Raw genomic sequence first — 13,734 nt, forward strand, 5'->3', positions numbered from 1 at the left:
CTTTGATTAAGGACTTTGGGTGGAAATTTGTGTTTAAATTATGAAAATGTGCAAGAGGCATTTCACAAAGCTTTATTTTATTTTAATTTTTTCCAGCCATTCATTACTAATTTTTTCATGTTTATATCTTTACATTTAACATGTATTATTAATAACTTAGATTTTCCAGCCATTTAGTAAAGGGAGCAGTCAGTAAAGACACAGAGACATTATTGAATTTAATGTAAAACAAAACCTTTGTGGAGAACACTGAAAACCCTCTACTGACCTCGCTGCATTTTATATTGTGCCACTGCGCAAGAGCAACTTTTTGGAGAAAACTTCTGGAATGCTTTGAAGCTCAAAAGGATACATTTCTTTATTTTTAAAACATAAAATAGGTAACTTGCTGTGAAAACGAACTATGACATGACTGTAAGTTGCCTAGTAGATCTCAAACTAACCTTGTGAGTGCGTAGGACAACCTCTCACTCTAGGAGGGATGTTTCCATAAAGCAGTCTAAAGATGACATAAAGACTATTTTTATCAGCAGGACTTTATTTATGAGGCCCACACAAAGCAAAGCACACCAAAACAAAACCCCACAACGTCTCATCAAGTGCTCAACCCCTCAAACGTGTAAAACAAGATCAACATCACTGAATGAAACTATTCCAGTCCGCAAGAGCGAAAAAAAACCCAATTTAGATAAAAAAAAAAAAAAACTCAAACTTTTCATACACTTATTAACTAACAGAGATGTTCAGTGTCATACAGTAACTCGTGCTCTTCTGTGCACAAACAACTTTATGCATTTTATGACGAGGCTCCAAAGCAAACGTGGACAAATGAATTGCTGCAACATTCAATAATGATTCAAGAGAGTAGAATGATATAGAGATAGTCCAACTATTAAAACTGTCAGAAACAAAGCAATCAGGATTTTTAGCTGCCAGGCCAGGAAAGTCAAGCATTTACGTGCACATACACACGCACAGAGCAGGTTTCTATTCTCTGTTTACAGTTTTACTGAACCAGACACACACACACAAACACACAAACACACAAACACACACACAGCTACAATGTTAGTGCTACTTAGTTAGCAATGTCCTTCTGCATTTGAAGTTACTGTTTTCTTAGTTGTCAAAGCAGACAATATATTTACCCCTGGAACAGTCCAAATATTTTTATTCAATTAGGTACTTAATTAGGTATTTAATACGTTTTTCCTTTAATGTCTTTCTTTAATGAAAAACATGTGAACCGAATCCTGCCCCAAATTCTTCCTTGGTCAGCAATAATCATGTTAGTGGTGGGCCATGTTAGACCCTTTTTACACACAACTGTTCCTTGTGCTGTCCTTGGCTAGGAAACACTGCCGCAGTTGTGCTATTAGTCTTACAAGCAGAGCATTAATAGTGCAGTCAAGCCAAAGGGAGACTGGGAAGTTCCTGACCAAATGAAAAGGGATAAATACAGGAAGTACCATCAAAAATGATGTTGAAATCTGAAAGTAAACTTCATCTCTAGTCAAGGCTCTCATGATGAAATAGCTCTCTTCTAAAGTTGGAAACTTCCTAGTTGATATTATGCATATTAGTGCTGAGAAAAACCTGGAGTAGCGACATCAGAGAGGGGGGACAAGCTTTAGATGACAGAGAACTGGATGCCGTGTTTGTTGAGGCGGTCGATTAGTGTAGTTTTTGCAAAAGCAGCTCCTGGAGTGTACACTCCTCCCCTGGAAGTGATGGACAAAAATAAGAATTTAATAAAAACTCAGAATGCATTTGTCATACATTTATGTGATTTCTAGGGCAGGCAGTAGATTTAGGGTGTGATAACTCACGTCTTTGGCAAGGCTTTGGGCTCATTGAGGAATGTCAGAGCACCTTGTACTAGGGCTATCGGTGTAGCCACATATCCACACTCTGAATAATAAAAGAGACACAGTTAAATAACCATTAGACTCATCAAGCATTAATGGAGGGTTTAATCAAATATTATATAATTATGCCACCAAGTTAATTGGCAAATAACAACAAGCCAAACCGTTTTATGAGGGAATCTGGAGTATCTTTGTTATTTGACTCTTTGTTACATCGAAGACTAAATGTATTGTATTATACTAGGAGATTAATTTCCAGTTACCTGGTCCCTGAACCAGAGTGCGAATCTTGCTGTTAGGTTTTCCCTGGGAGGGGTCCTGTCCCTCTGTGTAGCCTTCTCCATAGAAGGCAAACTGGAAGGATGAAGCCTCCATCTAATACACACATGGACACATGCATAACACAAATCAGAAAACAGAACATCTTCATATTAAGAAGGTCCTGATATATTTTTGTTCTGTCAACACTTTACCTGCTTTCTGCTTGGTCCAGCCTTGGAGAAGAGTCCAAAGGAGAAGAACTCTGGGTGCTGAGGAAGTGGGTACAAACAACAGTCAGACATAAGCACAGAATATTCAGTTAGGGTCAGTTATAAAGTGTAAATTGTATTATTTCGTGTGTATTGTGAGTCTGCATGCTATGTTTGTTTACCTTGATGAGCAGGTTGCGTCCAAAACTGAACTTTACCAAGAACCAGAACATCATGCCAGCAAACATCATCTTGATAATGTTCCCAATACCTCCTATACCTGCATACGCTCCATACTGAACCTGAAGTTAATAATCAAAGATTATTTAATGCTCTTCCAACATAGAAGAGGCAGTAATATACACGCTGTTAGTTACTTTGTTCCAAAAAATGAAGATTCAAAATAAAAAAAGGATGGCTGCATCTTCTTGACTACAAATAAGACCATCAACAGTTACAGGTATCTTAAAAATGAGTAAAAAACAAAGTGGAGGAGGACGGATAGGGTCTGGGATTAAAATGTTGTCAGTCATGTCCAATACAAACTTGGAACAAGATAGCAGCATGCAGTCATTTTACATATTTTTTTCACTAATCCCCACTTTTCCATATAACCCTGCATGATGGCTGGAAAACTCTTATAATAGCCCAAAACCAGCATTGCCCCAAAACCTACAATCATAATTGATCACATCTGTGACACTAAAACTAAAAAAAGATTTGATTTTACGAGTGAAAGTCAACGCAAAAAAAGTGTGAGTAAAGAATACACAGGATGTGAAGACTAACCGGTGTGGCCTGATATTCCTCCGCCAGGAAGCGCTGACTTCTCCTCACAACAGAGGGATCAGAGCCCATGAAGGGAACTGTATACTGCTGGATCTCATTACTGAAGAACAATGCTCCCCTACAAATGCAAAGAAATGCATGCTGAGAAAACACAAGATTTTTAATGACATGAAAATGTTTGGGGCAAACTGTACTGCATGCTTATCCCTGAGACAAAAGGATCAGCTAGCTTTAAAAAAAACAAACAAAAGTAGTAACCAATATTATCTCATCACATATATAGTGCGTCAGTCGATATGTTGGCTGATAAGTAAAAAGAAATTGTAGCAAAAAAAAAGACCATAAATATGTTTGAGGTTATTTAGTATTGTATTTCTTTATTGCTCAGTGTGCATCTTGGACTCAAAATAAATCTGATTTATTTTTCATTGCTACTCTACATACCTGCGTTTAAGCTTAGCACCAACAGTAGGGAGAGGTTTGTGATTAAACTTCCTCCTGAGACTCTGAAGCTTCTGGCTGTCGGCAAAACCATACACGGCTGACTGCCACGTGCCATCATGGATACATCCACCCTGATAGAAGAAGACATACAGATACACACACACACACACACACACACACACACACCCACACACAAAGAGAGAGAATATAGAGGAAAAGCCACAGAGACCATGCATTGAATGAAGGTGGAGAACATAAACAAGGAGAAAGGAACAATAACACATTTGAAATAAGGGGCAAAATAAGTGATATCACATAAATACAAGAAATGAGAAAGTCAAGGAGAAAAGGGCAACAAACTGCATGTGGTTACGTACTTCAGATCCTGCACTGACAGTCAGGAAGCTCTCCAATGCAGTCAGTGTACCTGTGGATGAACACACACACCATGTTTTAGCAGAGGCTAATATGACAGTAAATAAATCATTAACAGCAACAGAAAGAGAGAAGAAAGAGAGTGAATGGAGCACTGCACATCAGTGTCGGTATGTGCATACCCTTGAACTGGTCCCTGGTGTAGAGGACTCCCATGTCCGCAGGTATGGAGTCGAATCCACAGCTCCCGATGATGTACACGCCTTTGTCAGCTGCCTGGCTACTGTAGTTCAACTGCGTGCCCTCCAGGAACTGCACAGAGCCAGAAAGACACACACACACACACACACACATAAATGACTTTTGGTGTGCCTGTTAATGAATGATCTATTACAGAATATTATGAAAACAGATTTTTTGGACTTTATGAAACAACGAAAGGCAGAAAAGCCAAGTTCTGTCCTGATATGGTGAAGTTGGCAGGGCACACACACACACACACACACACACACACACACACACACACACACACACACACACACACACACACACACACACACACACACACACACACACACACACACACACACACACACACACACACACACACGACAGAGAGAAAACTGCGGTCAAGCAGCCAAGTGAGAGATAATTTTGTCCAACAGGCTACAGCATGAAACTGAGCACGTCTCCAATTAATCCAAAACACAAACAACAGCAAAGCTGAATGTTAGGACATCTGCAGGACAACAATCACGCCATGTCCACTGACAGCACTCAGGTAGAGAGAGAAGATTTAAATTATTAAATAGCAATTTGATTAGAATCAGAAATATTAAGAGAAAAACTATTGCCCTTTAATGCTCTTTCAGTATATGCAATGATTAATGTTGATGGAGTGACTTACTATATGCACACACTGTAGTACAGAAATACAGTACTAAAGCCACACATACCTGAGGCTCTCCACTGATGTCCATATGGTGGGCTCCATTCTCCACACAGGCTTTGACCACTGGCTCACCATAGAACCTGTACTATACACCCAAAGATACATGCACATACACAAATTAATTCATGGACCATTTCTATTTTTCTTCCTTTCCTAATTTGGTTGAAATTGGCCAATTCCCCATCAACTAGAATACTCATCACTGTTAAATCCCTGACACTCATTTTCACTCAATGCCCCCCTTTATCCGCTCAGATCCCATCTCTGTCTGCACAGGCACCCCGATGTTGCTAGTGCAGCAACAAGACATGACCTCTCACCGGCTTTCCACACAGAAAGACTGTTTGATGTTTCATGCAGCAGCTGCACAAGCCAGCTTTCTAGGCAAATCCTGTATATGTAAATACTTCTTCATTGTGCTGTCAAATGTTTTATATATACATCTTCAATATTACATGCACATCATATGATTCATGTGAGGTTTTTTGTAAGTAAAATGCCACATTGGGCTAATACATTTTTACATTTATGCTCTTTCAGGTCCATCTCCTTTTGGCCTCACTTTTAACCGAGCTGGCAAAGTGCTCCTGTGTGCAACAGCAGTGGTTACACTACTGATGAAAACCTACTTTCCATTCTGACTTTAACACAATACGATTTATTGTGTGGTGTAAGTCAGTAGCTGTCATTGTGTAAATGAAGGCTGTACTGTGCGTGTATGAGAGAGAGAGAGAGAGAGAGAGAGAGAGAGAGAGAGAGAGAGAGAGAGAGAGAGAGAGAGAGAGAGAGAGAGAGAGAGAGAAGAGATAGATAGGCAGAAGTTGAGCTGTAATGATGCCAAAGGGAGATGCCAAAATGCCAGCGTTGTGAGACAATGTGAGAAAAACTAGTTTGTTCCATGTGACGGACAAGTTCTGTGTGTTAAAGAAAAATAAACAGAGGTAAACACATGACTGTGTAATCATCTACTTACAGGCCCCACACAGTTGAGAACAATCACAGCCTGTTTGCACATGGCAGCCAGGGAGTCCGGTTCCCCTACATCTGCCACGATGATGTCCACTTCTGACCTCAGCTCAGGCTTACCTGCGCATACACACACAAACATGTTGTAAGGATAGTATATTTTGATCCAAATGCTTGATATACAGTTCCCAGACATCAGTGTTCATAGTTCATATAATTTAAAATTCTTCCCAGGTGTATTAAATATGAGTATCTGTGAGAAAATTAGTACTCTATATATTTTTTTAAAACTATACAAGCCGTTTTCAGTGTTCACTGAAAGATTGGAGGTGCTAACTTCGAGCTGTGTGTGTGTGTGTGTGTGTGTGTGTGTGTGTGTGTGTGTGTGTGTGTGTGCTGTCATGGATGGGGACTGAATTGTGAGTAGGTATGTTCCATCAGCTGTTGTACACTCCCGAAGAGGAGGGGACAACAGAATAACTATCTAATCCTCTGGAAACTCACATTACTATCATGACAGCACAAAAGCCCCCTGGTCTTGATTTGGTGATAGACATAATTTTCCATGTTTAGAGTGTTGCACGGATACAAACTTCGTCAACCTGGAAAATTACCAGCATACTAAATATACACAGTAAATGTCTGTTATATATTCCACGTATTAATCACATTCAGGGGAATTATCTTTCTATTTCTGTTAGGAGTAGTACATTCATTGATCAATCAACAGAAAAGGAATAGCTAAGTATTTTAATGATTGATTATCATGTATGTTGTTCATCAAGCAGAAGGCAAACAGTTTACTGGATACAGCTTTTAAAAAAGGACAATTTCTTTATGCTCTGTTTTTTGTGTTTGGAAACTGAATATCTTTGACCGTTGGACTGTAGGTTGGACAACACGACACGTGAAGGTCTCAACATGGACTCTGAGATTGTGATGGGCATTCAATGCCTTTTCCTGTCATAAAATAGATAAGTTGATCAATTGATCAAAAAATAATTGAAAGATGAATTGATATTCATTAACTGCAGCCCTAATTTCTGTTTTTGGAGTAATCAAATACAATTATTACTTTTGAAACAAAGCTGATCATCAGATTAAATGGTTGACTGTGTTGCAACCTTACCAGTACTTTGGAGTTCAGACAGCGTTCAGGGTCGTGAGCATGTAAATTTAAATATATCACTATTAGCGAACTCGACTTGGATAGATATTATAACTCATCTTGAGTCGGAGTTAAGCAATTTCCCCTTAGAAAATCAGATTAAAGCTCACCAGCTTCATCACACTTGCATTTAACATAACCCCAGATAAAAGATTAACTGAGACTCTATCCTACTATCCCTGTTGCAGGGCCATCAACACTCACAACTAACGGGATTATTCAGATACATACTGAGGACTCCGGCGGCCTGCTCCAGAACTTTTTCCAGCTTCTGCCTACTCCTGCCAGCCACTGCCCACTTCAGGTGCCCCTTCGGACCCTCGGAAACAGTCCGGGCCACCTCCTCCACCACGAACTGTCCGGTGAAGCCAGAGGCTCCGAAGACAACCAGGTGGTACGGCCTGCTAGAGGTTGTTTCAACACACGCCATAGTGAGTGCAGACAGACTGGAGGAGCTCACTGTTCCACCTTTACCTCTCCGACAGACTAAATGAGAGCGGGCTGGGTGCGGTGCTTTTGACAATGCGTCTTCCTAGTCTGCTTCCGTAGCAGCCTTTAGCCAATATGCTAACAGATGTCACAAACAGCGGCCATTTCAAGAGACCTACACAATTAAAGCGTTTCGCTGAGTCAATTACGCACAATTGTGTTGTTGTTGTTGTTGTTGTTTTTAAAACAATTTACCCGTATATATTTCTACTGATGAGTTATTTATATTCATTATTTTTTAGCATTCGCGTAAGCGTCACCACTTCCTCGAGTGTTGTGATTGGTCCTCGCAGTAGTTGCATGTTAATGACGACATCATATGCGACATCATATGCGCCGCTAAAGTTGCGCAAACAAGTGTGGTGAGGTCGGGGTGCAGCGTGCTCAATGTCAGGGTTTTATTAGCAGCCTTATGATGTCAACAGCAAGTCCGCACTCAGACTGGGATATATAGGACATTCCGCTCATCCTATGGTATGTAAATGTTTCTCCCAGTCAAACCACATTAAATACATTTTAGTTGTACGGGAACGTCACCTTTGTACAGACTGCTGACCAGTCGGCTACAACGAGGATATTTTCAGTATCGTCTGCTTGGATAGATATTATAACTGAGTCGGAGTTGAGCACTTGCAGCGGTGTTGTTATTGCTTGTGGCTCTACTGTACCTCTACCTTTAATAAATGACCTGCCTCTCTGTCAGGACGATGACAGACAAAGTGTGTGAGTGCACAGGGAGGAGGGCAGTGATGACCTCTCCACTGAGGCCGATCAGGATCACTCATCAGACATTATGCGGTGCCGTTTAACCCCCCCCCCACCACGTGCGAGGATAACATATTTGACTTGCACTGGTACACGCGTGTCAAATTGAGTTTTGTATGATGACATTAACTTTAATTTGTCATTTTATCGACTCTGCCTTTTGATACTTAAAGTTAACGCCAAGTTAGCTGTGAGGACAATTGTTAGAGCAAGAACTCATGGAGCAGGTTAACCGTTCAATGTACTATCATTTAAAAATGATGTTTAAATGTAAGTTAGTGTTGTTCATCTTAACATCACATGTCCCCCCCCCTTCCTCTGCAGTTACAGGTCCATTCGTCCACCATGTCCACCCAGATCTGTAGAGTGGTGGAGCTGATTATGCGCTCTGCTTGCTGCCAGGTTGTCAGAAGTAGAACCTGTGTGCGCAAGGCAGTGTTGGCCCCTGTAGCTTCCTCTGGCCTCTGTGTTCCTGGTGCTCCTTTGATTCATAGAAGGGCCTACAGCCTAGACTCTCTGTCTTCGCGTCCTGGTCGGCCCACACATGGTCCAAGCTCCCAGCAGCCTTGTGGAGAGAGGTCATTCCCCCAGCCTTCAGCACCAACACACAGGAACTTGTCTAATGTGGCTGTACAGGTAAGCAGTTATTTATGGCTTTCCTTGGTCCTAGACACGAGTTTTCAACTGCAGCCTGGTATATATGAAATTCTAATGAAATACATAACCTGTCTGCTCTGGATTTACAGATGTCTGTGTTTCTATACTCTGTTCTGCACTTATTTATGGGGTTATTAATGGAAAACTCCTCTTATAAGGATTTGTGACAGTGGCAAGTGTTTTCCCATATGGTTCACAATCTTCCAACTATACACCAATTTTTAAATAATGTGTGGGGGGTTGCAGCGATTACACACTTTCCCACAGCACCATCCGTCAGCTTCTCCTAGGGATTACCAAGGCCTTACAGGCTAGTTGAGACATTGAGTCTGCTCTACTATCAGTTGTAAACCATGTACAGCTGTTTTCCCTTGATTTTTAAGGTGCACAACACGTAGATCTGCTGTGACCCTGCACCACACCCAGATGTTTTGCCCCGAACAACTGTGGTAGCTAGGGTTGCAAAATTCTGGGAATTTTCAAAGTTGGAAACTTTCCATGGGAATTAAGAGGAGTTAACGGGAATACACGGGAATTAATGGGAATAAACTGGATATTTTTAATATTGCTTGTTATAATCCTGTTAGTCTATAACAGGGAACTTACATGTAGTTGAAAAGAAACATCTTGCAGGATAATCTTGCTTAAAACAACCTGATTTAATGCAACAAGTGTGTAAAAGCATTTGAAATCGACATTAAAACAGCCAATGTAGTACAAATACAAAGAAAATACATTTCAATATTGTATGACTTACCCAACTTTTCCAGTTAATTCTCCTAAATTCCCATTAATTCCCATAATTTCCATTAATTCCCATGAAAGTTTCCAAATTGTAATGTTTCCAAAATTCCCCAGCTTATCTTTCCATGGAAAGTTCCCGGAAAGTTTCCAGAAATTTACCGGAAGATGTCCGCCCCTTTGCAACCCTAGTGGTAGCTCACAAGTTTCAATTCATAAGATTTCATGTTAATGTAATGTATGTTGAGTTTGTGCAGTAAACTGTAAAATTAATAGAGACAAAGATTGAGGTTCTAAATAAACTGTGGGCTTATTCACATATGTTGTTGATAGTTTTCATTCTCTTTATGCATTTGTCTTTCTCCATGGTCAGTCTAATCTTCAGCCCTGGATTAACACCTCACAGTCTCAGGATGTTGCCTTGCCTAGACTCTCCATAGTGAGACAACATCTGGCTGATGTGATAACACAACATCTTCGACCTGAGGATTCCAAAAGTGTTATCTTCGAATGTAACCCAGGTGTGTATTTGTGTAATGTTTAAGTCAGAGTGAAACACAAAGGTGGACATTCATCGAATTTGGCACAAACATTGCCAAAATGATTACTTTTTGACCAGTGGGCCATAGTGAAAAATGTGTGTTTATGATTTGTTTGTGGAAAATATGATTCTTGTCCGTGAAACAATAAATTGATGGGCTGTGTTTGTACTTGTGTTTCATAGGTTCTGGGGTGTTGACTAGGACACTGCTCAAAGCTGGAGCTAAGAGAGTTGTAGGTCTTGAAAAGAATATGGGCTACTTTCACAATTTAAAGGTGACACATCTGTATGCATTACATTACTTTTTGTATCAATACGATATGATTAGCCAATACTTACTTCTAACCTATCACGTTATTTCTTCAATTTATCTGTGATTCCCTTGTGTATCAGTTAAATAAGTGATGTTTTCTTTTTGTAGCAGTTGGAACGTCAAAGTAATGGTCGACTGGAAGTGCATCACTGTGACTTCTTTAAATTAGACCCCATTGGCGATGGAGAAGTTAAACCCCCAAGCATGTACTCTGAACAACTTTTCACTGACCTGAGAATATCAGAAGCTAGCTGGACTGACGGTGAGGGGATAAACATGTGCACACACTCAAACTAAAGCAAACCTCAGACCTGCAAATGTTGTTTTTCACACATACACACAAGGGTTTTTGTTCCTCTAGTTGACCCTCCATGGCTGCAAATAAATCCCACATAATACAGTAATTAATATCCTAGTGCTTAGCAATGCCATCAATCTAAACTTTGAACATATACTGTACACAGGCTTTAAACATGTAAATGAGTCTTTTGAATCAATAATTGTTTTGAAAAATGTAGCTTTTGCTTTAACACACTTAACTGTATGAACACTGCATTGTCCCATCCCTCCTAAATGTGTATGTGTGTGTCTTTCTAGACATCCCAGTGAAGGTGGTGGGTATCCTGCCCAGGAATAATGATCGTAGCAGACTGCTGAAGTTGGTTTACGCTTTGTATCAGCAGCTGTCTGTCTACAGATATGGCAGAATAGAGCTCAACCTCTTCTTAAGAGAGAAGGAATACCAGGTAAAAGAACAAGACTTTTTAACGTATATATCAGTATAAACGAGCCACACACTGGGTTACACTCTGTGATCAATCTATTGATCACAGAGTGTAACCCAGCGTGTGCGGTTCTTTTCATGAGGATGGAGTAGATTTCTTTTCATGGTTTTGCATCCTGTTTTAATTTAGGGGTGCTTTAAACCAACTTACATCTGTACTTAGTTACTGCTGCACCTGTCAGTATAATCAGCAGTTTTGGTGATCTGCCCTAAAGAATTGCCATATCCATGCTGATACCACAGTCACTACTTGATGCCCGGGAGACTAGTTTCTGGTAACTTAAATAAATGTATATTCTGATTATTTTTCCCATCAGAAACTGATATCTCGTCCAGGTGACATGAGGGGCTACATACCCTTCTGTGTCTTCTGGCAGATTGCTTGCGATATCGAACTACTGCACAAGGTACAGTATGACGAATGGTGGCGAAGAACATTTAGTTGATTATGCAAATGTATTCAAACCAGTTAAGGTTGACATCTAAACAGTTGTTTAAAACGTCCATGTTTCCGCACATTTTCAACATGAAGTGGGTAAAACCAATTTAGGGTGATACTTCTAGTTGTCAACTAAGTCCTCTCTTTCTGTGTAGGAGCCCATTGAGTCATTTCTGACTTCAGGATATATGTCTAAACATAGGACCAAGGTAAGAAAGAGAGCAGATTCACTAACAGCAATTGTTGATTGGTATTGTCTGTTTAATATAACATCTCCCATCTGTCCTCTGCCTAGTTCGCCCATCAGTTTTCCGGTAACCCCCTGTGCCTGGTGCGCCTGCGTCCACGGGCTGATCTGTTCACTGCAGGTTTCTCTCCTTTTAATGCTTTTACTCTGCTGCTGATGATCAAACAGTGTCTGGCAAAGAGGAAGTCCAAGCTCATTGACATGCTCAAGTAAGCAATGCACATATACACATATACACACACACACACACACACACACACAGCTATTGAGACAGGCCTGCAGCTAACACATTGCACATGTTGGAAGACTAACGGACTTACTTACTGACCTTATTTTTCTCTTGCTTATTCTCCTTCTTTTGTGTTTTTCTAGTCTCTGGTCTCCAGAAAGTGGAAGTTTGCTGTTATCGCAGTTGAGCTTGCCGGAAGACATATTGACAGGCTGTGTGTATCCAGAGGATTATCTTAAGCTGTTCAGGCTGATTGACGCGAGTTCGGCGTTCTCGCACAGCTGGCTTTATGAGGAGTTTCTGGAGAACACAGAAAGGATGGGTTGGGCCTAAGTTATAGACATACAAGTCATGTGTATAGTTTTTTAAAAATGAAAGAATAATATAATGTGTGATGTAATAAAATTATACATACATCCATACACACACATGGAATCATAAAAAACGGTAATAAATAAAACATTTGTGCAGAATAAATTGACATAATAGACTTGTATAGAGAGTCACAAACATGTTTGTGACTGTACTGTAGGACAATAGAGGAAAAACATTAAATGTACCTGTGTTGTCCTGAACTGGGATTCCCATGAGTTCAAATTTAAGACAAACCTCTGTAGCAGAAATGGTTCTCTTTGGGCTCTTGAGCTTTACTACTTGTACAGAGAAAACAATGAGTCAGCAATGACAATAATTAAAAATTGTTGCAGGATAAAGGTCTTACTAGTTAAATCATTAAAAGTCCCTGTATGCTTTAAAAAGCATCATTGATGCACCAGGTCATGAAAAAGATATCTGTATAATTAAAAAATGTGCATTTACTTGAGTGGTTGATACGACTGCAGTTTTGTTTATCCAGTACACTGTAACAGCAGTTTCACATAACACAACCCTGTATGTATCTTGTATTGCATAATACACTGACATCTTTAGGGGAAGAACGGTAACAAGAAAGAAGGAAGGAAGGTTTTCACTGTATAGCGTAATGATTTATGTATTTTTATATATTCATTGTGTCAGCTTTTCTAAATGTCATGTTTTGTGGAATCCAATTTTTTTTTGAACGAATGATTAAATTTGAATTTTGATATGAAGTGTGGGGGACAAATAGATTTGAGCTCTGTTTCAGTGTTAAGTGCGCTTGTTTGACGAGAATGGGTGTTTTGGCCAGAATAAAATCCATTACTTTTATTTCCTGTATACATAGAGTGAATAAAATGATTATTATTAGGTTGGTCATATGCTTTTGGAAGCTTGGGTTATCTGTTGTAGTGTCAACAATAATACAGCTGCACAGCCATATAACTATATATATATATAACTATTTATAAAATAAATAATTTCGCTGTAAAGACCATTTGGTAAATCTGGTCGTCTGCCTTTCATAAGAGTGGGTTTGGGATTCAAAGGTTGCTTGGAGGAGTGTAGTATCTGAACTTCTCCAATAGAACAACATAAAGTGAAAATAGGCCAGTTCAGCAAAAAGGCAGTGCACTAAAT

At 39.8% G+C, this 13,734-nt stretch overlaps 2 protein-coding genes across 3 annotated transcripts; one reads left to right on the plus strand and one right to left on the minus strand.

Moving 5' to 3' along the window:
* Positions 1 to 518: 518 nt before the first annotated feature.
* Positions 519 to 7,791, minus strand: LOC127351551 (saccharopine dehydrogenase-like oxidoreductase). The gene is made up of 12 exons (XM_051379201.1): positions 7,264 to 7,791; positions 5,872 to 5,984; positions 4,903 to 4,983; positions 4,129 to 4,258; positions 3,949 to 3,998; positions 3,572 to 3,702; positions 3,128 to 3,245; positions 2,521 to 2,640; positions 2,342 to 2,398; positions 2,132 to 2,243; positions 1,830 to 1,911; positions 519 to 1,721 (listed from the first exon to the last, which is right to left on the minus strand). Exons 1-12 carry the CDS (start codon positions 7,460 to 7,462, stop codon positions 1,631 to 1,633), a joined length of 1,284 nt encoding a protein of 427 aa, XP_051235161.1. The 5' UTR covers positions 7,463 to 7,791; the 3' UTR covers positions 519 to 1,630.
* A 48-nt stretch (positions 7,792 to 7,839) lies between these two features.
* Positions 7,840 to 13,464, plus strand: tfb2m (transcription factor B2, mitochondrial). Of its 2 annotated transcripts, none has more exons than XM_051379198.1 (10): positions 7,840 to 7,995; positions 8,611 to 8,922; positions 10,058 to 10,205; positions 10,409 to 10,500; positions 10,647 to 10,800; positions 11,136 to 11,284; positions 11,640 to 11,729; positions 11,917 to 11,970; positions 12,057 to 12,217; positions 12,381 to 13,464. In XM_051379198.1, exons 1-10 carry the CDS (start codon positions 7,993 to 7,995, stop codon positions 12,568 to 12,570), a joined length of 1,353 nt encoding a protein of 450 aa, XP_051235158.1. In that variant the 5' UTR covers positions 7,840 to 7,992; the 3' UTR covers positions 12,571 to 13,464. The 2 variants fall into 2 exon arrangements, with proteins under 2 accessions (XP_051235158.1, XP_051235159.1); XM_051379199.1 differs by having other exon boundaries at positions 10,650 to 10,800.
* The last annotated feature ends 270 nt before the right edge of the window (positions 13,465 to 13,734 follow it).

Source organism: Dicentrarchus labrax, unplaced genomic scaffold (genome assembly GCF_905237075.1).
Source record: "Dicentrarchus labrax unplaced genomic scaffold, dlabrax2021, whole genome shotgun sequence".
Lineage (NCBI taxonomy): Eukaryota > Metazoa > Chordata > Actinopteri > Moronidae > Dicentrarchus > Dicentrarchus labrax.